The 26447-nt window shown below is 40.7% G+C and overlaps 1 protein-coding gene across 1 annotated transcript in view; it reads right to left on the bottom strand.

The window, feature by feature from the left end:
* LOC8037160 (MAM and LDL-receptor class A domain-containing protein 1-like) overlaps positions 1-26447 on the bottom strand; it is a 233604-nt gene that overhangs the window by 147900 nt on the left and 59257 nt on the right. Inside the window, exons 14-22 of the mRNA XM_040210516.3 lie at positions 23294-23583; positions 18696-18798; positions 17992-18117; positions 13076-13329; positions 10163-10415; positions 8359-8517; positions 4060-4263; positions 3703-3738; positions 1591-1728 (exon numbers count right to left, since the gene is read on the bottom strand). Coding sequence (XP_040066450.1) covers positions 1591-1728; positions 3703-3738; positions 4060-4263; positions 8359-8517; positions 10163-10415; positions 13076-13329; positions 17992-18117; positions 18696-18798; positions 23294-23583 — 1563 coding nt within the window. The remainder of the gene's footprint in view (positions 1-1590; positions 1729-3702; positions 3739-4059; positions 4264-8358; positions 8518-10162; positions 10416-13075; positions 13330-17991; positions 18118-18695; positions 18799-23293; positions 23584-26447) is intronic.

The following is a 26447-nucleotide window of genomic DNA, read 5'->3' as shown; positions in this document are numbered from 1 at the left end:
CGTGCATGATTGAGAAGATACGCTCCTCCGTTCATCTAGGAGATTCGAGTAGAACCTTACCCCGAGCGTAAACTCCTAGGAGGCCAGAATAGCCTTGCCGAGTCAGTCTCGCCCCAGCTCTTTCCCAAACATTCTAGGTGGAAACTTCAAGATGACGAACATAGTAGAGAAAGAGCCGAGGGCCGAATTGCCGATTCATTCCCTGATTTCTTCTCGCGATGGTCAGCTGTTACGCCGACGCACCTTCGCTTGCCTCTGCCGCCGTCGACGCTCGCTGCTGCTTTCCTGACGTGTGTTCTCCCTTTTCGTTTCTTGCACAAGTTCGCCCTTATTAAATCTTTGGTTCATTTCGTTTTTTTTCTACCTCATCGTCTCTCACTCGTGAGAATATAATCAAACATATTGTTTAAAGTTGAGGAGTTATTTTCATCAAGATAAAAATGTAGGTTCCTCTTGCTTAGAGCATCACGTTGGTTCGAATAATTCGGTCAAATATTATTATAATTATGTGGGTTAAATTGAAACTCCAATAAACAACACGCAAGGTCTGTTTTTAAGTGATATTCAAACATTTTATTTGGCGCAGTCGTGCATAAGATTATTTGTGACGCCAATTAAATGCTCTCAAGGGTATTTGACCTATTCTGATGCTCAAGATGAATAATGTATTTTGATACAATATATATTCTAGTTGATGATTTCCAGTCCGCCACCCCTATTTGGCCAACATTTCGAGATTAAAACCAAACGTCTTTTGTTTTCTGTGTGCTTTCTAGCCACAAATAACGTGCAATATGCACATCCGCGCAATCTGAAACCCACTGCTCTCTATTGTAAGCTTGAAAACGCCCCCACCTGAAATGCGGCTATCGTGGTAACTTTATGTCGTAAGGAGATTAACCAATTAACAAATATGTGCTATCGGAATAATTATAACGTGAATCCATGGGTACGAAATAATGTAAAATATTAATCAAAGCAAAAAACGCCACTAATTATACGTGTAAGATAGATCCAAGTGAGATTTACTGGAGCGAAATTATTTGAGCTTGAGGTCACTTTCATCCCCTTAAGAATCTGTTAAACGACCAGGCACATCAAGTAAATGCTTTACAGAGATCAAAATCCATGGTTTTTCATTTTGATTTTAAATACGTTCATGTTTTACTAACGGTTTAAAAAACAAAAATGCAATACGCATTTCTTTTTTTTTAAATGTCAGTGTATACACTATTAAAATCAATTATCATGCACGCATAAATAAATACATAATGTGTGTTAACTCTGTGATGTTTTTTTTGTTTCTTTTTTTGGCAAAAAATTAGAGGAAAAAGTAATGACCTCATGTAAAGATTAAGAAATGAATTGGTGAAAACAAAGTGTTACTGTAGTTTAATTGTAAGTATTGGTGTCATTCTTTATATGCTTTAAATCTAAATGTTAGCTATGATTACGACAAACGTGGTTCCCAGGCGACACTTCAATAGACATTTTAAAATTATTTATTCAAACATTTATTTTAGACATTTAATCTTTTTAGTGACACTATCATAGAGCACTCGGGACCTCAGTTAATGAACAACTACGCACCTCTGTACGCCTGAAGGGTGTGGTCTGATTGGGGGAAGGGTGGAATTTTCTTGCTTGGCTCGTTGAGTTTAAAGGAATTATCGCCATTGACGTGTTCCCAGCCACAGAACGTTCCGCCCTCGAAATTGCACCACAGAGCTGAAACAACAGAAGAAAACGATAAATGGAGAATTAGTGACTTAAGTACAAAACGAGCGTGTTGGTAACGGTAATTAGACACGAGGAAGATACATAGAAAGGGGGGACGGACAACGTTGTCCGTCCCCCCTTTCTATGTATCTACCTCATGTCTAATTAGTGACTTAAATTGTCCATGTTAGTTAATGTAAGATAGCGAGTTCTTCAGTCTGATCGACTAGTCTTGAATGCTTCCCCCTGCCCTGCAAACGCGCAGCGCATTGCTTAAGTTTCTAGAGCGAAATTCTTAAATATAGGCTTGTAGTTGTCTAGTCGACACTTAAAGCCCTTCATTACAAAAATGTGTGTACCTAAGAAATATAGGTGCACAAAGCACTTCCTTTTGTTGATTTAATTATCTAGTCAATGCCAGCTTAAGGACTCAAGAGTATAATTGCTTGAAGTATTGAAACTATCCCACAATTTTCGCAGACATAATGCTGTGCATAAATTTTAAAAGTGGTGTAGTTCTTATTAACTAAATCTGCATGGCGCACAATTAAGCACCTCTACAACGAACTTCTCAAGACCGACGAAATTACAGTAGAAGTTATTTTTTATCCCTTTCGATCTGTATCTTCAATAAACAAAAAAGATAGGGCTGCAGCTTTGTGCCGCGTTTCTGCGAAGTGGGCGTTATTGGAGTAAGTTATGACGCAATGTATGGTACATAGTTCTTCTTTATTCACGTGATAACAGTTAATTATCGCCATCTGTTAGCACAAAGAATCACAAAATAAACATACGTAGGTGCCTTGATTTTGTTTACTGCATCTCTCGAATGATGTTCAGAGTGGTATTGGAACTTTTTTGAGGTCATCGGCCAAACTTAAAAGTAACCTCGTGTATATCTGAATATAGCCTAAAACTACTGTCAGACCGGCACATCAAAAAACTTAAGATTGAGCTCCTTTAAAGAATCAGAGAATTAGATCGCGATGATGCTCTTATCGCCGTGGGCTGGTTTGCCAACCTTTTAAAGGATTTTGTTTCGAAGGTCTTTAACGTGCCAGTCCCCTGACAGGGGCATAAAACTACAACTTAAAAGATGCAGAAATACAAGGATAATGCCAACACCTAAAAACCTTGCATTGTACTATCGTTGAGGAATCGTTCAATTTGATGTTGCTGCTCCGCAAGTTGTAAACAAATGTTTTCTATTGTCAAGTCAATGAATTCGTTGTAAACGTCCTACCCCGATTAAATTTGCAATTGACCACAACAAACGCTACAAGTGAACCCAGCCATTCAAAGGCAAGGAACGTGTATCGTAACTCAGCGCTTCGTGCGTCACACTGCCTTTTCGAAGGTCACGTAGCGATCATCTAGTATTGGATTAGCTTGGATTGTTTGCATGATCCCCCAGAGGTCATCGCAGGGTGAAACTTTAAATACAAAGCCTTTTCTATTTATGCCTCTGAGAAAATAATGTGTCTTAAAACATACAAAAAATCTAATACGAAAAGACGTTTTTTTGAACGGCTGAGGCCGCTGCAGCTTTCGTCTGGACTCACCACGGCTTCCACGTACGCATTAGAGCACGTGACGTGGATAATTTGCATAAAATCAATTATCAATTGATTTCTTGGAAGTTTTAGATAGCTGCGATTTATTGATTGCGGGGGAAAGTATACGATTAGTAACGATGGTAAAGTTTTAAATAGAAATATGTCTAGCTCAAAAGAATGATCCAGGATGTTCTCTTACTTTTTGAGCTCCAATCTTATATATAAATATTTCGCACTAGAGTTGACCTAACAAAGTTGGAGTTTTTTACTGCAATTTCTGAATATAATACCGAGGATTGTACTTTTCGTTTTCTTTTAAAACACCCCTTTTATTTTTAAGAAGCACTTCATTTCAATATAATTTTAAAAAACACGAGAAGCCAACATGCTTTTTCGGATGTTCATACTTAATTTTCTACCGACTTACTTGCTTCTTCATTCGATATGTTTTGGGGCTTTTCGGCTGAAACAGGATGAAAGATTCATAAGCATCGAATAACATTTCATGACACTCACTTTTGCATCTATTATGATAGAGTCTTTGTTTTAGTTTTATATGCATTGATGCACTAACATAGAAGGCATCCTACTTTAATTGCTTAATAAAAACCCGAAACTAAGAAAACATTAAAATTTAGAAGGCAAAAGAAGCTCTGTGAACGTTCATATCATGGGATAAATTTTGTTCTTGGAGAACACTTCACTCTTTACCTGTTTCAACCAACAAACAAATGCATTCTTTCAGGCTTTCTGAGACTACAAGAGGTAAGGGCTTAAATCTCACCTGAAATTAAGCCGACAGCGGCAATTCCGTTGGTTCCTTTTCCTCTGGTGAGTGCGACAACAATCTGGGATTGTTTAGAAGGTTTTAGTTTCAGTACAGTTGACTGCCAATCACCACCCTCTGGAAGGTGAACAGTTTGCAGTGTGTCCGTAGCTCCAGTGTCATCCTTGTAGCTGATCTGCTTTAGCTCCATGGACACAATGTCTGCGTAGCGGGTGAAGAAGAGCACAAAAATAGGCGTTTTGTAACATAGTTTATGCGCTTAACACATGCTTGCATCGCAATCTTGGATTTAAAATTATCGCTTCTTTCTTGATTGAATAGTGCGAAGAAAAAGCATCGAATAAACGCATACACCTATTCATACTACTGGTCATCGTAATCATTCTAGCGAAAAATTCTAAGCCTATAAGAAATTGTATGGTCCTATGAACGCGAATATTCAAATAAGAACGTACTATAATATATAAGAAACATGTAAGAACTATATAAGATTATACAAGAAGTTATGCGAAAGTTTTTTTAATATATTTCTCTTTTATTTTCTTACGTTCTTATAAGCTTCGGATATGTTCTTATATACTTTTATTTGATCATATCCGGTAATTGCACAATTAAATATATTATAGAAACAAGAGTTCTCACTAGGGCTTTGTTTCGTCCTTTTTCGTGCGTCATATATGTAAACAGCCTCGAATCGCAAGGTGTCGGTTTGTATGCTGACTCTTCTTTGCTTCCTTTTTTGTTCTTCGGTTTTCTCGTTGGCTTATCCCGCAACTCCGTTGGGTGTGGAAAGAAAATAGCGTGCCCAGGGTTCCCCACACCTTGCGTTTTTGTTAAGGTGTCAGGACTGATAGCGGCAAACGCCTCTGGGACACGCATGGGCGTGGAAACTTCTGGGCATCTCATTACCACTCCTCAGCCAATCAGATCGTGGCATTGACCCATGAGAACCCCGATAAACCAAAAACAAAGCGAAAAGCGTGAGCATATTGAGCCATACCCTGTGTTTCTTAACTTATACAGCTTGTCAAGAGAAAAAAATGCAGCTTACTAGTGCGCGGAGTCGCGTGTTTGATCCTATCAGTCTAATTTCATCGGGCCATTTTTAACGCGAGAGCGTGTCGTAGAAAAGCCGGCGTCGGTGGGACGAGAAAGTCCTGATTGGTCGATGGGTTCGTGACGTCAAAGTCACGTGACATCGCGCGAGAATTTCCAAGAGCTCAGAACACTCCCGTGAAACGTGACGTCACACGTGGAATTAAAGTGATTACGACATGACACGTCATGCGAATGAAAGGCCTCCACATGTCTTAAATAATTTTAATTTTTAAGGAAATTAATCTTCCTAAAAGATAACAAAATAAAAAAAAATGTGTGTGGGATTGGAACCCACGACCCTTCGGTTGCGAGCCATACACGCGACCGACTAGGCCACACAGACACTCTCCCAAGGATTTCGCGTTCCACTCTTAAAGGTAAAGCTTAAGCGTCCTCCTGCAATTTATTTTCTTCAAGTCAATCAGTCAGCGACTTCAAGTTGTGTCATTTTTTAGTCCAGGTAAGACCACTTGCGACAAGTGGATTGGTTGAGATATTGTGCTCTGGGGCGTGAAAGCTCAAGAGCAATTTTGTCTTGCTCTAGATAGCCCAGTTCTCTGTGACCAACACTACTTCTGTAGGCAAATGAGGGTACTAATAGTGTGAAAAAGCGCAGGAATAACCAAACTTGACTCTTTTTGGCCGCGGTCTCTTCAAGTACGTCCTAAGTCTCCATGCAATTGCCGAAGTTAGCCTTCAGTGGATAGTTTTTTGGTTATCACGTGAGTTCTTGGGCACCCCGTTGCTAACTAAATTTCAGAATGAGGCAACGCTGCTCTTTCTTTTTTTGGTTTTCACCAGACACCATGGCAGTCATGCGGCGAACCATGAAAAAGCCAAATTTTCATTTTTACGACTAGTAATGGCCAAGAAAAGTCACTTGGCCATTAGTAACCCTTGGAAGAAAACCCTGCTCCATCCGAATTAGGTACCTATACCGGCTAAGCTTTAACCAAAGTTATGGTTTTCTATAGCGTCTTCCTGATACCTTGATATATTTTGTTTGCGTCAGATCAGTGCCCATACTATGCCAGAAGCAACAAAGTTAGATTGAATTTTTTTTAATGTATACTGTGGTGTTCCTATTATAATCACGCGCATACTCAACCTTTTGAGTGAAGGGTCAAACCGCTAGTTTTGATTTTTTGTGACTAACTCGTTAGTTTATGCGAGTGCAATTAACAGAAAACACGTTGTTGGTTAGAAAAAATTGCGAAAATATTGAGTGGAGTGCAACCTAAACTCCAATTCGAAATGATGTTGGTACCAACCATCAGCGTCTCCAGAGGTGGTGTAGAGTACTAGGTACTGAAATCACATATAACATTTGATTCAATAATAAAGTCAAATGCTAAATTGTAAATTTCGAAAATAGTTTACATTCGACGTTGCGGGAAAACAACAGGGTATTAAAGAATCTGCAATAACAACCTATGCTCATTTTGGTATTCATTTAGTTTTTTTTTTTTAGCATTTCAAATGCTTAGAACATATTACATGCAAACAAAAATTGATAAAAAGAGGTCTCAAGGCTCGGAGAGTGAAAAGTTTCATAAAATGGTGTAAGAGAAGCATGCAGAAGCTACAATAACAAGACAAGACAGTTGTAGAAAACAGATGAATTGGCCTAAAGCTCCCAATACTTCCCTTAAAATGTTCCTTAATTACCAAAATACATTCTAGGTACCTGGAAAGAACACGTATGTAGAAAAATTACCTTTCATCCAATACCACTTTCAGCACAATTTGTACGCTGCTACACACATAGTGAGTTGTATGCGATTCTAAAACACTGTGGGTATGTGGGTGTCTGTGTGTGTGTTATTTTTTTTTACTTAATAGACAGAGCTGAAGATATGTGCTCAAGATGTATCTCAGGGACACTGAGATCCATAAACATATATTTAACTGCCTGAAAGCGCACAGATATTTTGAAATCAACATTCCGCGAAAAACAAATTGTGCGGGATATATCCCCCACGATAAAAACCAGGAAGTTTCCGTGGACTTTTTCACCCACCGGTATGCGCTCTACTACAGAGACACCACTAGGGGTCATGCGCAATACTAGATTTATTTTCTAGAGTTCCGGATCGCGACGTGTTTTTCGAAGTCGTATGCGAGGCTATGGTAGAGATCTTTGCGGAATGCTAGAAGCGATTTGTGAAAAATTAGTGTTTTCAGTTAGGAGAAATTTCATGCCTGGTTTTACTTTAAGGTGTCACAGTCGCAGTAGCAGCACATTTTAACATGAAACGTTCTATGTTCAGGTGCTCAGAATTTCGTAAAGCCTAGATAAAAGCGTGGCCACGAGGCTTGACACTGACTGCTTGACTGGTGATCACTGAGATAGAGAGGAGCTCGAGAGTACGGAAGGTTTCAGAAGATCGCCATGATTACCAGCCGAGTTAGCGATAGTATTGCTTCAATCTAGGGACAACTAACAAGTCTGCACATGGTACGCAGTAAATTATTTGATAAAAAGCGCCGTGAACGTCGGAGTCTGACGTCTGGCAAGCCAGTCTATTGTTAAACGTTTGTCGTGCTAGAACTTTTCACGTATGCAACACAATTGCTTAGCTATCTGCCATAAACTTTCCAGATGCTGAAATAAATCTCCGGTACCCTTGCGCTTTATTTTTTTGTTACAGCGTTGTCTTGTTATTGGCTAGGTGTTGCAGCAAATGCAGTGTGCGTATGTCCTTGTTGCCCACTAAATTTAGCTGCAAAATTTCTTTCCTTAACGCGGGTAATCACAGTTGTCTCAAATATTGGCGTCACATTTTCACGTGACGTCATAACACATGCCAGCAGATTTTTCCAATTAAAATTAGCGGACCTGAGTGTCACCTAGCGTCATGATAAAAAGTGATGCCACAGTGGGACGTCGTGTTTCGGCGACACGTGAATCTAACGTATCACGTGAACACCGTCCTGTAAATTTTGTGAGATGTTAGTTTGCCAAATTTAAAAGCCGCAGCGTAAATATAAGTAGCAATGTGCTTTGCTTAAACTCATATGTCTGTAGTGGATCTTCAGAATACGACAAGTAACTGCAAATTTGTGTTAGAGCGACGGAAGTTCATGTTGTGACATACGTTTGCCATCCTGGCACTTAACACAGTTTTTTTTTTTGCTTGGTAGTTTAGTGTCCTCCTAAGCCGGATCAAATAAGCCTTGTTTGAGCGTAGCACTGACCTGGTCCTCTTCGGAAGTACCACAGCCGAAGGGTGTCTTCTATGTCGGCTACTTCAAACACTGGGCTGATCAGATCTGCCTTTTCAGCCCCGGAAAGAAGCGCTCCAGTGGAAACGGTGAGGTCAACGTAGGCAAACCTCTCCCAAGACTTGGGTTCGTCTGGAGGTTTAAGCAAATCACCAGGCTCATGCGACTTAAAGTTCAGATGAGTATTTTCATTCATACTATATCTACCATGGTTCACTTGGCACACTGATTGAAACTGGAAAAAGTGCAAGCCCCCTCCGCGAAACAGCGGCTTGTCCGTAGCCTCTCCTCGGAACCACATAAATTATATAGTAAAATATTAGCAGCGACATTTACCATCAAAGTACAATAATGCTTGAAGTGAATTCTAGGGAATTGGTGATGCGCTCGGTGTGTCACGTGACGCATATTTTCCCGCTAAATTTAGCGGGGACACAGAATGGTTGTATGGGTCACGTCACGTCAGGTCACAGGATGTGACGTCGATTTCCCCCGCTAAATTTGGCGAGGAAACTGGATCGGTGCCTAGGTTACAAGACGTAAATTTTATTGCTAAATTTAGAGTGTAACTGAATTGGTACGTGAGTCACGTTACGTCCATTTCCCGCTAAATTTAGTAGGGAGACTGGTTTTACGTTTTCGCCACAAGCCATAAATGTTCCCGCTACATTTAGCTGAGAAGCTGATTTGACGTATAGGTCACGTACCGTCAATTTCCGCGAGGTGTACACGTCACGTGACGTCAGGTGACGTCACGTGCCCCCGCTTTCTTCGATAATTTCAACGGAAAATGCACGGACGGAGGGACGGACTGATGAAAAAAAGTTTTGGGGGGTTTGCGGTACAATTAAAAAGAATTTCATGCTTTAAAATAATCGAAATATACGGATTAATGAACCGTACAAGTCGAATGGGACAAGTGTTGCATAACCGGGACAAAATATATATTTACCTCATTCGGAGAAGTACGGTTTATACATTATACGCAATTCGATTATTATCTTTGTGTGCTACTTTCTAATATGTGTAATGTGCTACCCTATAATTCCATCCTATAACCAGCTGTCCTCTGAAAATATTCGTAAGTGCACTATTCTTTAGAATTCACACACATATGAGGAAACAGGCCTCTGATATTGTAATAAACTATATACACCGAAAAGAAAACACGAGTCTTTCATGTGAAAAGCATTTATATTTTTAATAAGAAGATGCGCCAGTGTGATACGTCTACAATATTTCAAATCAAGAGCTCATAATGTTAATAAAAAATTGTATAAGCAAGAATTGAATCTATTATGGGATTTAAAATAAATTCAAAAAGGGACTTACACAAAAACGTTAAATTAGATTTTCGGTTGCTCTAACTTCAGTTAATATGAATTCAAGTAGACGCACTGCGTTTATCGGAAATTATAGGCAAACAATAATTAATTACGAAGGATTTTTTATTATGTAAGTTTTGAGTGCATTTTGAACTTCAGAGTTTATCTGAGCAATACATTTTTATTCAGAACGTTGTAAACTAGCTTCGCGGCTTATAAATTCGCTAATTTCACGACGCGTGCGCTACGGAAAATTTTCTTGAGTACAACATTTCGCTAGTTTAAGTTATATGCTATGTATACCTGTTACTATGGGGATAAATATTCCTGAGATTCATTTTTTCCATATATATTGCAAGTCTTGAAATTTGGGAAAAAATGTGCACTCGAGAATGCACTCGCTGACAGTGCTTCTATTTGTTCTTCAAATAAGTCAAGACGTCATCACTCACATTTGGAGTATTCCACTGAAGGGCTAGGATATGGTGGCACTCTCGGAGGCAACTCTGGCTTTGCGACGCGTCCCGTGCCGACCAACCACTGGAGCCCTCCGAAAGTGAAGCCATTGACGTAGCCGCAAAAGTCCTCCGCGAAGTCGCATTCATACAGGGGTTTGCAGGGCTCGGGGTCAAGTTGCACATCATCGATTCCAAATGTATCTATACTTCGGTCTTTGCTTGCATTGATGATCGCCCGAAACACCACCTGAAATATTGAATTCATGTCTCTGTTCAGTTTCACGGTGACCAAAAGAACAAGGCAAACTGAGTGTGCAATTCAAGTATAATCTTTGTCTCTCTGATTCGCATGACAAATACACTATATTGTAATAGCCAGCCGAAGAAGCGCAGAGTGTGGCGACTTCCGAGCACGTTAGTATCGCTCTCTGCAGCCAATCATACTGCCGCATTAGAGGACAAGAATGCAACATAATGAATCCCAAAGACAGATGCGTGATCATCTTAGCCCATGCCCAGTGTTACCTAAGTTGTCAGTCCCTATGCAGGGTGTCCCAAGCGGACCTTCGGCTGTAAAACGAGCTAGGAAAATCTTCGCCCACACATAGTGTAAAACTTTCACCGAGTGTGCAGTGACCAGGTCGGCCTTACCGTGTAAAATTTGAAGAGGTAGTTGCTTTCATCTAAAAAATAGAGCAAAACCAAACTTGCCAAAGTCAAGGTAGGGCGCGTTCGCAGACGATCGGTTAGCGACGCTGTATAGCTGTGGCGCCATCTCCCAATAGCCGCAGCGTGCATGCTAGAGGGTGCGCCGTCTGCTCGCTGCGCCTGTCGGACGATGGCGCCACGAGTAAATGACGTCGCTAACTGGGTCGTCTACGGACGCTCCCAACCTTGACTTCAACAATTTTTTTTCAGTTTTTTACAGAGACAATTGCACTTTGACATTTCCACGCAGTAAAACTAACCTTCATACTTACAGGCACCTCAAAAAGAGCCCAGTGTGACACTTCCGAAACGTCCTACGCAGCCGGTGTGATTGCAGAAAAAAAAAAGGAATCAAGCAAAGAGCTTGAACGTCATGAGCCGCACCCTGCGTATCTAGAGCTACAAATGACTGTAATAAAAATACTGACAGCTCAAAGGCCGCTGGACGGGAATGTTACATTCACGCTTTGGGCTTCGCGATTCGCTCTCTGGCGTTCGTACCGTCTAATTGCGCAATCTCGTCAGATTCGTGGTATGCTTCGTGGTAAGCTTCGTTTCGCCTTAAGTCAGAACGCAGTCGCCGCTACGAGTGGATGGGGTAACCTAAGCAACACTAAAAGCGCACCGTCACTGAAATCAACGTCTCTATTTGTGTGTCTTATCCCCAGCTGAGTGGATCACGCTAAGTGAATACGCTGTAATGCACATTTAGACAATATGCCTGTGTTTTTAGAGCGCAGCTCTCAGGCGCCCGCTTCCGGCTTTAACGCAGTCGGCGTAACCGCGCGCGTTGCGTTATGGAAATAATGCAAGAGGGCATAATCGCGCGTTGCATTAAGGGAAAACTTCCCTACCAAATTTAGCGGAGAAAGTTTTTGCTAATTTCCCCCGCTAAACTTAGTGGAAAAAATTCTTAAATTTCTCGAAAAATTCCCCTACCAAACTTAGCGGATAAATTTTCTCTCTAAATTTAGCAGAGAAATTTCCCCGCTAAATTTAGCGGGAAATATTTTGTTTTAAGTTTAACGAAAACATTTCCTCGCTTAAATTAGGGGAAAGTGTCCCCACTAAATTTAGCAAAAAATTTAGCGAAAGTTTTCCGCTAAAAGGGATGGGAGCAGGAGAGGAGGAGGGGAGGTTACGGAGGGAGATGAGGGCAATACCCTCCCCTCCGTATCCTCCCGGCCTCTTCCTCAAGAGCTGCAATCCAATTCGGCATTACAGAGAATTCTAAACGTCTTTCCTTTTTTTCTTTGTTCTTTTTTTTTGTTCTAATCGTTGGCTGAGTTCAGGCTGAAGTGGAAGTGAAACTTAACCGCAGCCCATGCCCTGTTGTGTAATCTGCGGAATGTTCTTATTAGTAGGGGCTTTTCGAAGATCGTTTTCGCCGTGTCGCAACGCTCTCGTCAACCCGCTACGATACACCGAACTCTACAGTCAAGGCCATCGGCGCGCAGGCGCAGTAGAGGCTTCTTCTTGCGGGGGGCTTAGCGGAGGGGGAAACGCGGTCTACAAAAACTCCCTAATGCTAAGCATTACCTGTCCCATGAAGCGAACCGGCGTTATCAGCTTTTAAAGCCGCGCCAAATGACACCTAAATTCCCCTGCCCCATGGAGCGAAGCCTCGAGTTTGTAGTAGCGAATCGGTGGAAACTTCCCATTGTTTAGCGCGCGGCAAAATTCCCAAAACCGCCACTCCACAGAGAGGCTATATCCAAGGCTCAGCGGTCAGGCCTACGGTAAGAGGGAGAGGCTAGCCGGGCTCTGCAGAGCTGCCGGCCGCAGAGCTCGGCCGGGCAGCTTACGCAGAGTTCGCCCGGCCGGGTTCAGCGCGGCGCGCAGCTTGTCGGAATACGCTAGGTATGCCAATGCTTTCGGATTCCTACATTTGAGCAATCTTAAGTGTCTTTTTTTTTACAGTTTATTTGAAATATAATTTCAGTAGAATATATTGTTGGGCTGGTTGGTTTTGGAACTACACTTTAGCACTCAAAACACAAGGACACAAAGATGAGAATCAGACACCACAGTAGCGCACTGCGGTGCCTTATTCTCGTCTTTGTGTCCCTGTGTTTTGAGCGCTAAAATCTATTCCAAGTATTTTAAAATAAATATCTCAAATTGGCTACCCTTTTTTTATGTCCCCGCAAATTCGGTTTGGGCGCTTTTAATCTACTCATTTTATATTTTGGTCGTTACCTTGAGTTTTTCCTGGGACACGATCGGCACTCGAGCCAGCAACCAATCGTCTTTCGGGTATGGTGGCTGCTTCCAAATAACACTGGACTCTTTGGCACCCGACACAGCGAGCTCAACGAAGATTTTGCCAAGATTCACTTTATCTCTTCTGTACAAGAACTTGAGGCACTGAGGCTCCAAGCGCCCCTGAAACCACGGACTCGTCACTGTAGAGCCGTTGGCTTCCCTATGCGCCTGCAGCTCCAAAAAAGCATCTGCAAATAAAGAAGAGAAACTCATCAGTTATGCACACCTGAATATTCTGGTCACTTTAGTCAAAACCTCCAAGTTGATAATGCGTAGTGGTGATTTCTTTGTTCCTATATGATGTCGAAAACTCAGCAATAACTCTTTCGAACCAAGGAGGCGCTGCCTTTTCTCGCAGGTGCTTCTTAATTTCGGTCAGCTTGTTCGTTAATTATTAGGGGAAATATTTTTTTTTATCCGAAACCGATCTTATTACAAGCGTCTTTACTGATATGTGAATGCCGTCCTCATATATGTTTCTTGGGCTCGTCGGACATACGTACGTACGTACAAATGGTCATGCTCTCATGTCTGCACTGCGGCTGTCAGGGTGCGGCTCGGGATATGCAAAGCCGCTTGGAAAGTCCTGAGCACTCTAGTTTTCAATACGTCATCGAACTCGCATTAATTTTATTAATGCGAGTGCATTAATTTTTGTCGGCGGAAGAGGCGCTCTGATATATAGCTTAGGCGCACGTTCTGCCAGTTGTGTTAACAAACAAAATACCTTAGAGGACGCTGAAATTTCGCCTTTACGAGTGGAACGCGATAGCGTTATCAGGCCCCGTTCGCATCGCCTTCTCATTTGCCCTGCAAGCGTGGCATGCGTGGCCTAGTCGTGTCAGGCTCGGAACGGAACGGTCGTGACTTCAAATCCTGCCTAAAGTTCTTTAAATTTTTATCTAGAGGGCCACTTAAAAAAAAAAAATTGTTTTGATCAGTCTGGCTGGGACATGTGTCAGAAAATTTATTTTACGCGCAAAAAAGTTTTTAGAGCAATATTGATGACGCTAGAAGCAGCTTAGTAGGTAGTCACTCCCTTTCCACTTGCTTTCTCTCTTGGCAGTTGGGGCGCGTGGAGGTGGGAAGCTGTGGCAATGAGAAGCAGCACCTATCTCGTTGAGGTGGAAAGAGTACGACCCTTCCGTGATGACATGGACTTTGCGCGCATAATTTAGACGCAAATATAATAAATCTCGCGCTGTCAATATTTCTCTATTTTTTTCTTACCGTAAAATGTATTTATTGACGCGACTGTCCCAACCAGAATATTAAAAACAAATGTTTTTTTCAGTGTTTTTTTTTAAGGTAAACGAATTACTTATAAAGTGAAATTCATTGAAACATGCAGCGACCTCAAATCCGAAATACATGTCATGTTTTTTAATCACTTTAACTCCACGTGTGACGTCACGTGAGCGCTGTGGGCTGTTTGAAATTTCTGCGTGAGGTGACGTGACTGTGACGTCGTTGCCCTATTGGCCAATCGGGAGTTTTGCGACATGCCACCGACGCCGGCTTTTCAGCTAAGTCACCGATTTTCTGCGACACGAGTTCCTTAGCGCAGTCACGTTATTAAATCAATATTTCGCTACTTTAGTAAATCTACATTCTGATTATACGCCTACCTCCTTGGAATTAAATGATAAAATGCATCTATAATGATTCCCTATGAAGGTATTCTAAGAGAGCAGATATGAGGTCAGGAGGACTGTCAACTTCTACAAACGTCACGTGGCCAGCGCTTCGGCACACTTGAAACTTTCAGTTTCGGTATCGGACGTTAGAAAGGGGAGAAATTGTTCACGGATATCTCCGAACCTGTTGCTTATTTTTCAAATTCTGTAGATTGGTGTAGCCTTCCAGGGCGACTGTCTTCAAAATTACAATCGCAACATGACACATTAAATCAATAAATACAAATTTAATTAAAATTGTTACTTCATTGCTCACAAGAAATTGACGTTTGCTGGTCCCTTGTATATACCCCGAGCGCAAGAAACATATAGTGAATAAGGCATTACCGTATCACTTAAGACCCAATTTTTTTTTAAATCTCTTTCTAATAAAAAATATTAACCTGTATATCAAAGAAATTAGGCTGCCTTAAATGATTTTGTTGGTAATCTAATATAGTACAAAGACTTTCTTAATTTAATATTTACACTGTAACTTTAATAAGTTTTGCAAATACCACGTTCTCAATTATAAGGTTGTTCGTAGAATTTCTCAGTACCGTCTTGCGGGAAGGGAGTGATCTAAAAACGACACACTTTGCGTTGATTGATCTGCGTTGCATAGATTTTATTTTGTATATTCAGGATAGGACCGTGACTGTGTGAAACGAAACAAAGTGCCGAGCACACATTTTAGAAGTAGGTGCCATAAATTTCCAGTACTCAAAATGCCCAACTTGCTGGAATGCAAGTCAAGCCTATTGCTATTGACTGCTTTCTATTAATGTGCTTTGTAGTTACTTGTGGAATTAAAAGGCACGTTTTGAAGGCTATGTTAACTTTTTTGGTGTTTAGCACTTCACTCAAATACGTTTCAGATTTTTGTGTTTCTTGCACGTGCAGAAAGATTTTTAGCAAAAACTTTGTTTTTCGTATGTCTGCGAATTTAGTGACCCGGAAGCCCAAAGAAGCTACGTAAAACTAACTTTTTTGACAGATTCTTTATATCTTGGTCCTAAGTCGTAAAAACAAGGAGCAAGGTTATGGCTCGCTCCCTGGTCGTTTCGTCGAAGCGTGGTTTCACAGAGTCATTTCAACCAAAATCCGCAATTTTTCTTCAATGAGAGCTTTTCTGTTGTGATCTCGACAGAGCAAGTGACACCATCAGAAGCCTGCCACAAAAAGATGGGTGTAAGCGTGGTGAGTTAAGCTCGTGGTAATGTCGTATCTTGTATAAGTCTATAAAATATTGTGCGCCTAAAATTTTAACATATTGTTCATAAACATTTCCTATAAAAAAATATTTAGTTGATGAACTTAATATGTAATTATAGTTATGAGCCGTTTGGCCCTCCCAACCGGATAAGGGTATCGAGAAAAGAATTACACACGCGCGTCGAAATTCATAAGTGAACTTCTATCTACCTCTTTGCCATTGTCGTAACTTTTTGATGGGTCTGAGATCTAACCAGGATATCTGATTCAAGTCTAGCACTTTGGTTATACTGCATGGCCAATTTAATAAGAAATATTAGGTTTAGACGCTTTGGCAAGACTTCGGTAGATCCTGCGTTACATGTGAAACACCATGATCAAAAGTTTTCATTGTACTGCAGAATTGTCTTAATAACTTGCAGCATACCAAATGTCATCAAAAGAAACGGGTGGTACTTGTCTGTAGAATTTGCCTCTTGATGAACTCCGAACGAACAAGTCTCGTATCAAAATATCCGTGGTTCACCTGTCGGATATATGCATTGAAAAATAATAAAATACAATTTCTAATAATTCCTTGTTTTCATGGTTGTTGCACATTTTAGTGTAGATAGGATCCTCCTTTTCTCTGTGGGTTTCGAATTACCTTTCTAAACGGTTTCAACTACATGCTTTTCCGCATATTCTATTCCAAATAAAAATCAATTTATTTACAGTGCAATTCGATTTAATTTAAGCGCCATTCAGTTTAATCCGAGCGCCACCCTACTTAGTCCTGCGGCCAGTCAAATTAATCCAAAATATATACAATAACGATTTTGTCTATTGTAGTCGTTTCCGCTCAAACTTTTCATAAGTTAGAGTAGTTGCGTATACAACTGGGTTTTGAAAGTTACCGCTATTTTTATCACAATTTCGATCGCTTGGAGTTTCTAGACGTTCGATTGACACGTTGATTACGATATCAGTAACCTCGGGTTATTACTGGCGCACTCGACTTTGCTTTAGGTGAATTTACGTTTTGTTTACACTTTCTCATTACTTCGACTTATTGTTGATATTGTTCAGATGTTACAAGTACAAATAAAATTCGAGATTACTCTTTTTATTGCTCTTTGCTCTTATTGACACGGCTGAATAAAAATAGTTCTAATTTTAAATACTTAGACCTATGAATTACTCATTTTGCATGCTGAAAAATCGACAAACGTTTTTTTTTTCTGTTTGTTATTACTGTCTCAAAATCTTAGAGGAATTATGGACAAAAATATGACTGCATCGAAGCTTATCTGAGTTTATGATTACTTTCTGGTTTATAGCTAATACTGACACCAACAACTTTATAGAAACAGACTTTTCATTACTCAGTCGTTTACTTAAAATTATTAAGAATTTCAACTTTATATAAGTTCAGCTAAAATTTGATTCATCCCAGTTACACTTCACCGAATAGACTTTATAATAACTATATTAACTGAATGGTTGCTTTTTATTTTTGCACAATATATTAGTCACACTGCACAGTTGGTATCATCAATATTGACATCTTGATTACTTTGAGTAACTAAGATCTTTTTTTACTTTATATTGGTCTAATTGACCAATATAAGTCCGAGTGACGACACATAAACCACCTTGTTGCGAAATAATCACTGTTGGTAGTCGTCCGAACCTGTATCTTAAATAGTACAAACGCTTTTCCGTTCTCTAGAAATGTTAAAATAATTCCGCGACAAAGTGAAGCGATATGCCTCGAGCTCCCAACATCGCACGTAATGCTCACGAGATCCATTCTTGGAATCACTCTCTGCACAAAGCAACACACTGATGGCTCTTACAAGACTATTCGGTAATAAAGTATCGATATTCTAAGCGGCATATTTTGTTGACTAACTTAAAAAGATGTAGGTAAATGCACAGGTTGCGAATGACTACAGACGCCAACAAAAAAAAACTTACTAGAATCGGGGGGTCCGGAACGGGCGCGAGAGTGAAAACCGAGCAGGTGGTTTGAATTGAGTTTCCAGCCGCTGCTGGTTTCATCCAGGGTCCAATCACAGGTGTCGTACTCGAAATCACACCAGCCTGCCAAAGATGTTTGATGAGATACAATTTAGATTGGTTAATAGCCTTATAATAATCTTTATATCTATTTTCTTTTAAAAGTTCTTCTTTACTACATTGCATCTCACTATAAAACATTACCAATTTAGCATTAGAAACATAAAGCACAATAAAAGAAACTCGAAAATGCATCGACCTATTTTAACAACAAGTGTCATTTGCGCTCAAAAAATCTAGCAAATACGTTCAAATCTGCAATGGAGAAGAATACACCGTATTTAAGCAACAATAAGTATTCACACACTGCTGGTCAAAGATAAAAATAAAAAAAATAAAACTATCTTAATAATCATTATAGAAAACGTAATCTGGAGCGTACCCGGGCATGCATTACATACGATGTTCTTTGGTAGGACAGTTCATTTCGAAATTCCATGGGGAAGCAATAAATTGTTAAATATGTTACTGAATCCAAAATGCGCTCCACGCAGTCGGAGTTTGCAACAGCCTATTTCCAGTATGTCTGGACGCCTGTCTACCAACCACCGTCGTTTCGTAAACTCAGTACTCTAAAAAATAAATGCTCGCGATTTGCTTACCCAAGCTGTCTGTCGGAAACTGACAAACTCCGCTAGCAAACTCCATTGGGCCGAGCGCCATCTCCGAAGGCTGTTTTTCACTAATGTCAATCTGTAACTTAATCTATAAGAGAGAGGTGAAACATCATCAGCTTGCTTATTTAATAATCTCATGAACAGTTTACGCCCTTTATCATGGTGCGCAAAAAAACATGTGTGGAGTTGTCTATGCCCTCTCAGTGATGTCATTGCACACTGTTCTAAGTGAGTCATGAAATTAGCCAAAATTGTACAATTAACAAAAGTACCAATAATATTCAAGAAAAAATTTCATATAGTGAACAAAAAAGCTCGCATAAAACTCGGCGAATAACGTTTTGGGGTTGCGCAATTAACATTGTTCGTTATATTAAATGATATTCTAAATGATAGTACAGTCGCGAACCAAATCATAATGCCCTGGTGAGAGCGCGGCTACGGAAACCTTCAATGCTATCGAGGGAAGAGAGTTGAAATATTGTCAATGCGATTGTGTAAGCAAACGACATTTTAATGGTTGTTCCTTTTTTTATGTTACTCTCCATTTTGTCGGCAATGAATTGCTGATCACACGATAGTGAAAATGTTCAGAGAAATAAATAAAAAAAACAAAAAACCTTATCGGTTTTGATCTGGCGAAATTCTTATCATGCACCCAAAATCTGATCGCTCGTCCTGCCGACCCGATGGATTCGGCCGCGCTTTAATTAGCCTCAGAGCTGGACAAGTGGGGAGTGATAACCAAATTTGAACAGCCGCTGAAGCCACGATAAAGGTTGAACATTCTTCCGATGGATGGCGCGGCACGCCTTCAGAGCCACGCTCTCGCCCGGGCTTGCATTGTCCGCCACCGTACGGGCTACGGCGACGAGCTCACCGGAGGAAAGCTCCTCGCCGAACCATCGAATGTGGACAAATGCTCACAGGCCTTTCGACGGCTGCTTAAAAAAGCTCATCTACCAACCCAACAACCGATCGTTCACTCATGTGAAATGCGTTCACGGAACTCAAGTATGTTTCAATGCACATGCGCACGTGGTTACTCCGCACTTCTCTAGCAGATTTGTTTTCAAGTAGAGTTACACAAGGAAGACGAAATGAATAATTTTTACAGAGCGGCACTTGAAGAATAGCAGGGGAAATATAACCAGTGTTGTGTGGGCTACAGTTTATAGTTAGTTCGCGGATTGCGATATATTCAATTACTTTTCACGTAGTGCATTCAGCCCTTCACGGCCAAATTTTCAATTTTCACGATATATTTAAGGAAGTACGCGTTTAATTCTAAGACGTTCTGATCCGAAAATAATGAAAACCTATAATTTGTGTTATCCCGGCTAATTTGTAAGTATTTCAAGAGTCATGAGAATATGGTTGACACTAAAACGGAACTATCTGGCTGCATCAGAGCGCCCTTCTTTGAAGTACCTATCACTTACGTTGGAGGTGCCGGGAGCATAAATGGCACTGCTGCTTTTAATAAAAACTGCTACATTGTGCAAAAATTTAAATCAATGTAAGCTTATATTCTGGTCTCTCGAAAGGCTGCGTAGCTTTTCCCCGGAGACAAAGAAAAATTAGTTTGCTTTTTTTTCTCGGTGATCTTTTCTTTCATTGGCTTTACTTTGTGATATAGATTGCGTCCCAAGCAACCTCTAGCAAACAGTACAGGAAAAAGAAAACGAAGAGATTTGAAGAGTGAAATCAACTGTTTGTTGTTAGCAAGCGTTTTACAAAGGTGCACGAAATATTTTAGTGATCCTGGCTATTCAATTGCTTAAGAATAATTAGCTATATTTGTAATAATTTTACTTAAGCACCGCGCTGTGAATTGCAAGGTTTTAGAGCGCATCGAGAAACACCAAAAAGGAGGCCTGCGAAATAAAAAAAAAAAGACCCCGAGACAACGGACTCCCCAGTCGTTCTTGCAGCGCTCTCAGCCGTGCTTTGAAGGAGGGAATACCACCTTATCAGTGGCGCGCTGTTCGAGATAGAGCTTTGCGGAAGCAGGTGTTCGCGGCTATCTTTGGGGCCTACACCAACATGAAGCCCTTTCTCGTACAGGGCGCAAGTGGTGAGATGACGCTAGTTCCTTCAAACAACTTCTGGAAGCTCCGCAAGCTCGATGCGCGGGCACGGTGTCACGTCATATATATATATATATATATATATATATATATATATATATATATATATATATATTGATGTTCCGCGGGCTTTCTTTTTACATTTATAAAAAGAAGCGCACAAGGCCCGTCACTTAGCAAACACCTTATATGGGTGTTTCTTAATGGGCTCCACAACATTGTAATTTGCACCTCGACCCTTAAACGAAGAATAAAAAGTTAGCTTATATATGTCAATCATTAAATAGCTAGACGCACTGAAAATTCGTGTACTTTCCTAGGACGTTTTTTAACATGCGTTAATTTCACCCCCGTAGCGCGCTCCATTTTTTTTAATGTTTGGTGCAAGTTATTTGGGACACCTTATATAAGGTACCACTAGTAGCCTGCTCATTTGAATCCATCTATAGGATTATAGATTCTAGTACTTGGGAACACTCATGCTAATAAAACATTTAGGGTATGAATGGCTTATTACCCTTAAAATAAAACTTCTTGTTACAGGCAAATCAATATAGTCGCCAAGAGTAAAAAAATTAATTACACAAGGGTTTGCTGGGTTCACTTTGGCCAGGGGCACATTGAATATGCTAATGAAATAAATTAACGTTTGCTTAGTTTTCTCCTAAAATAGAGTAACTCTGGCAGAAATGGGCTTAGCACGGCCGCATAAAAGTGCCTCCGCGAATGGGTCTTTCTTACTGTTAGAAACTATATATTCATACATAATTAAACAGCGCACAAGGAGAGGGACAGATATATATTCATATATATCTGTCCCTCTCAAAATATATATATTTTGAGATATATATAAATATATATATATATATATTGGGATATATATATATATATATATATCCCAAAATATATATATTCATATATATATTGAAGACAGGTGTCACAGAATGGACATATATGGTCATCATTACCGTTGATTGTTTAAACAAAATACCTTAACACTTTTACACGAGTATAAGTATACGCCTTGCATTATCAAAAGTCACTATAATTCATAATGTTCTTCAATTTTTATATAATTAAAAGCTAAAAAGATACGAATTATTGCCACTGAATACATAAAGTTCTGCATTTGAACATACTTCTAGAAAAAAAGTAAGACTCTCGATTGCTTAAGAAGCCGCTGGGATATGTAGCAGGGGACCATGAAAGAATCACTTTTGCAAAAGTGATTTCCTATACATATACATTTGTTCACGTGGCATTATCTTCCGGGACAATAGAGTAGTTATAATTCTAATATTAAAAAAAATGACACACCAGCCACAATATTAAACAAATCGAGACACTGCGCTCTGTGTATAGCAGGTGTTAGTCAAGGGTCATTGTGTATCCTGCAGTCACTTTTTTTTTCATGACTTATTTAAAACTAGAAGAGGATGGATAGCCTAGCCGAACACAATTGCGCTCAATCCCGCTAGCCTTTTTTCTTTCCTTTCAAGTTGGATTTTTCAGAAAATTGCAACCACATGTATACTGTATTTACTCCAGTAATAGCTGCATATCTTATAAAAACGGCTTTTGCGTATACATTCGTGCAAAACGCACATACAGCCTATTATCGCACTCTGCATAAAAAGCGCAACGAATAACTACGTCGAGAGCACGATTCCCCACTAAATCGTGATCTGAGCAGATAGCATTTTCGCCTGAAGACGTCATCTCTATCCCTTAAATCGCTGCCATTTTTTCGCCTATCGCGGTGATTCGCTATTCCCGTGTTTGCTGGGAACGTAGACTTACAAGCTTTTTCATAAACAGCGCGTCTGTTGCTCTAGCAAGTTCCTAAAAACTCCATCTCTTCAAATTAAAATAAAATCGTAATTTTCGCAATGTTTACACTTGCTGAGTGCATAAAAAAAACACAGGAAGTGTCCTATAGGAGTGGTAAAAGCGAGCGGGTTGAATATGAATACTTAAAATCGAAAGAATAAAACGCGGACGACAAGCAGAGGACAAGCACAAGACACCTTATCGTAGTTGGGATCTCGCTCAGGGTGCAAATTTCCTGCCCAAAGTAAACGCTGTTGCTAAATGACAGAGGGTGCTCTGTGCTTGTCCTCCGCGTTTTATTCTTTCGATTTTAAGTAAGGACTTGCCCTACTATCATTATACTTCTTGAATCAATATTTTATCGTCGCCGTTTTTATCGGATCAAGAGGAAATCTTAATGGTTGCACAACAAATCAAGTTGCCCGGGATTTCCCGCGACCTGTTTTCTTAAGTTTCAGTTAATACTTATCGGCACCAGAATCTCTGCGTCACTGACAACTTAAAAAAAAACGCGACAAGGCTCATGTTCCCGTTTCGTGCCTTCTCATTGCCTGCAAAGCCAGTATGAGTTTCTCGCGATTCGCCAAGTCCTGTGTTCCTTAAGCTCTCTTTGACCGTAGTATTATCTCGAGAGATCATGCAGCTGTTAAAGCAAATGCTCACCGTGTTAAACTCGCCATTCATTTTCAGATTTCGCTGCACCGTGAACCAGCGGTCGACGGTAGTTCGGCCTTTGTGTAAGATGAAGGTTTGACGAGCTACCCTGGGGCGACCCTCATCATCATTATTTTCCTTCATCAAGGACACTTTCAAAAAGGTTCCCAGGGCGCCGAACAAGTGGTATCGGAACGTGGCGCAAACAGGTTGCGTCTGCTCGGGAACCTTCGGGGACGTCAGTCCCAGAGAGTCATGGTTCTTGGCGTTCATTGCACCAGATGCGAAGATAAAGGTACCTGTTGGAGAAACGTAAAATGGCGATAAATATCTCATGTTGCTTTTCTGCACAAAAAGACAAAGTTTTTTTAGTTTTTTTGTTTTGTTTTGAGGAACTCTATCGTTTTCGAAGGGCAGCCAAGAAACCCCTCTCACTCTGGGCATTGATGCAATGAAACAGTGCAGAAGCCAACATACCTAGCAAACAATAGTGTAGAGGCTATAGTCCGCCCGTGACTGGCTTAGTCGGAAGTAGTGAACAAGGAAGAACGCCGAGCGGCATGACGACGCACTTTTGACGCGGCTTGATTGCCTTATTTTAATCGGAATGGGAAAGGAAGGGGACTCAACACGCTGACGTCAAGCAGAAGCACTTCTCAAACCCATCGCTCCACCCGAATTTTATTTCAGCGCACGCGCCCACACCTAACGCAAACAAAACTTTTTTGTGTGTGTGCAAATAGTGCGTTGGTGTGCAGAGAGTGCTTGGTACAGGGGCATATTTAGGCGGGTTACACCTGCTAAGATCATGCTAGACTTCGAGTATGCTTAACCTGGGGTTTCCAGGGCAGTTTGGGAAATTGGGGAGCCTGAGGAACCTGTAAGGGTACACTGAGGGGTCTCTTGGGTTCCTAAGAGGCCAGTTTGGGAACCTACACGCTCGAAGATATCTGGCACGTCTACTTCGCCGCTAAGGACTGCGAAGAGCCGATCGCTACAATCTGGAACCCGGCGAAGGATGGGGTGCATCGTATGTTTAGACCTAAGAAAGGCCGTCTGCGCCTCGGCACACCAAACATGGTGAAACGCCACGTTAAGGGCCACACCGTAGACATTGTGTTTGGGTCAAAACATATTTCAACCACGTCATTCAGCGGGATATCTCCATATATCGAAGCAATTGGCTGTCGTAATTTCTTTATGGGTAAGTATAGAGGCTTGAGGTTTCTTAGAATGTACGAACCCCAGTGTCTGTGCTTTCCCTAAAACACCTGGAAAAGTTAATAGCTAGTCTACGAATGGTGAACCCCTAGACAGACTATACTTCCCCACCTAAAAAAGAGAAATCTACGCCCTTCGACATTAAGCATAATTTTTCATGCGCTCACGTAAAACACAGTGTCAGGGCGGAGATTTATTTTCCGTATATAGTTCGTTTCACAACAAGCCCGAGCACAATAAAGACCGCGATCCGAAGGAACCAATCAAACCGCACCACAAGCGCGTAATCATGACGTCATTTTTATGCGGTTCGGTTACGTTAGGTTAGCGACCAGCTAAACGAACGCGCTCAATGAACACAGGGCGGTCCTACGCATTTCTTGACGCAAGATTGCTTTAAACGCTAATAGCAAACGCATAGATGCGATGGTCGAGGTGAGGAAGAACTTTTAGAGCTGCGTGATTCGGTCCATCGAGCTGTAGTGTTTTAGCCACTGTTTACACTCAAACACTCAATCCGCTTAGCGGAGTATGGAACTTTCCCGCTTTTATCACCCGGCCCAAAAAAAAGCTGAGTCACTGAGCTCTGCATTCATGCGCGGGGTTCGATATACCGCACAACAAAGGTATACTGTGAATGCTTAGAAGGTTTTACAAGGTCCAGTAGAAAGAGATGGCAGCGAGCTGAGGGAGAATTTTTTTTTTTTTTTTTAAGGTCTTATAGATCTGGTCTGATAGATCTTTCCTAAAATCGCCTTTCTCCGCGCTAGCATCTCCGCTTGCTTCGCTGTAGAACAGTTTCTGAACATGCGCTGTGATTTTCCCAGCTCCATCTGTATGTTTGGGGTGGCCTGTATTCTTGTGTGCTTTACGGGAATGTACGTACGCGCGAAATATTTATTAAAGTGAGCGAAAATCATTTACTTTTCCAAAGGATACATTTCACTTCTGTTGAAGCACATTCCAGGAATAGCTGAAATAATTTTTTCGCGAAAACATGTGAATCGGGGCGCCACTGCAGCTAAATCGCGGTAGTTATGCAATCGTAAAACAAAACAAAAAAAAGTAGTTAACAGTTCCGAAAATGCAATTTGTTTAAACGGAGTTAATGCGAAACTGTATTGTATACAAAAATAAATGGGACCACGCCAAAACACTACAAAGTCCACACTGTGCAAAAATCCTTGTTTTACGCATAAACATCTCTAACAACGTGCAATGGGCAACTCCTTGTACGCTGTTAGTTTTCTTTTAAAGGACCGTTCACACTCTTGCTACCGAGTAAGACTGAGAGAGACCAGACCGGTTTTTAAGCCTCTTCCGATCTCTTAGGATCAGCTCCACTGCTGCGCATCCGGTCCTAAGAAGTCGCAAAAGGCTTAAAAACCGGTCTGATCTCTCTCGGTCTTACTCAGTCGCAAGAGTGTGATCGGCGCTAACGCGCAACACGTTAAAAGAAAAATACTTTCCAAGTAATATGATAAAAAAAGAAACCTGCGTTCAAATGCAAAACTGTTTTGTTATATACCTCGTTTTTCGGTGGAATTTTCTGTTCTTCGCGACCTTATCAAACAGGAAGCATTCATAAGCACAAAAATTACGCGCACTTCAAAAGAAGATGTAACAAATAATTAAATAAATATATATGGGTGATTTCTTCTCAAATCGTGCAGGAAAAAAGGGTAGAATTTTTAATTTCGCTGAAAAAAAATATATGTTATGGCGTCGTCCCTCAAAACGCAGTAGCCACAAACCGCAAGTTCCTCGGATTTTTTGTTCTCGACTTACGAATTTTAGAAGAGGCCGCGGCTAAGAGCAGTGTTTTTCACATCCGTCGTGGGTCGGATGTTTCGCTCAATCTCCAGCCGTCGATTTTGTGTTCATAATATATTAAATTTTTTCAAGCACCCTGTGAAGGCATTTAAAAGGCTCTAATACCATA

The sequence above is a fragment of the Ixodes scapularis genome, unplaced genomic scaffold, assembly GCF_016920785.2.
Source record: "Ixodes scapularis isolate PalLabHiFi unplaced genomic scaffold, ASM1692078v2 PGA_scaffold6__148_contigs__length_123643588, whole genome shotgun sequence".
Taxonomy (NCBI): domain Eukaryota; kingdom Metazoa; phylum Arthropoda; class Arachnida; order Ixodida; family Ixodidae; genus Ixodes; species Ixodes scapularis.
This window is presented reverse-complemented; position numbering and strand designations above follow the sequence as displayed.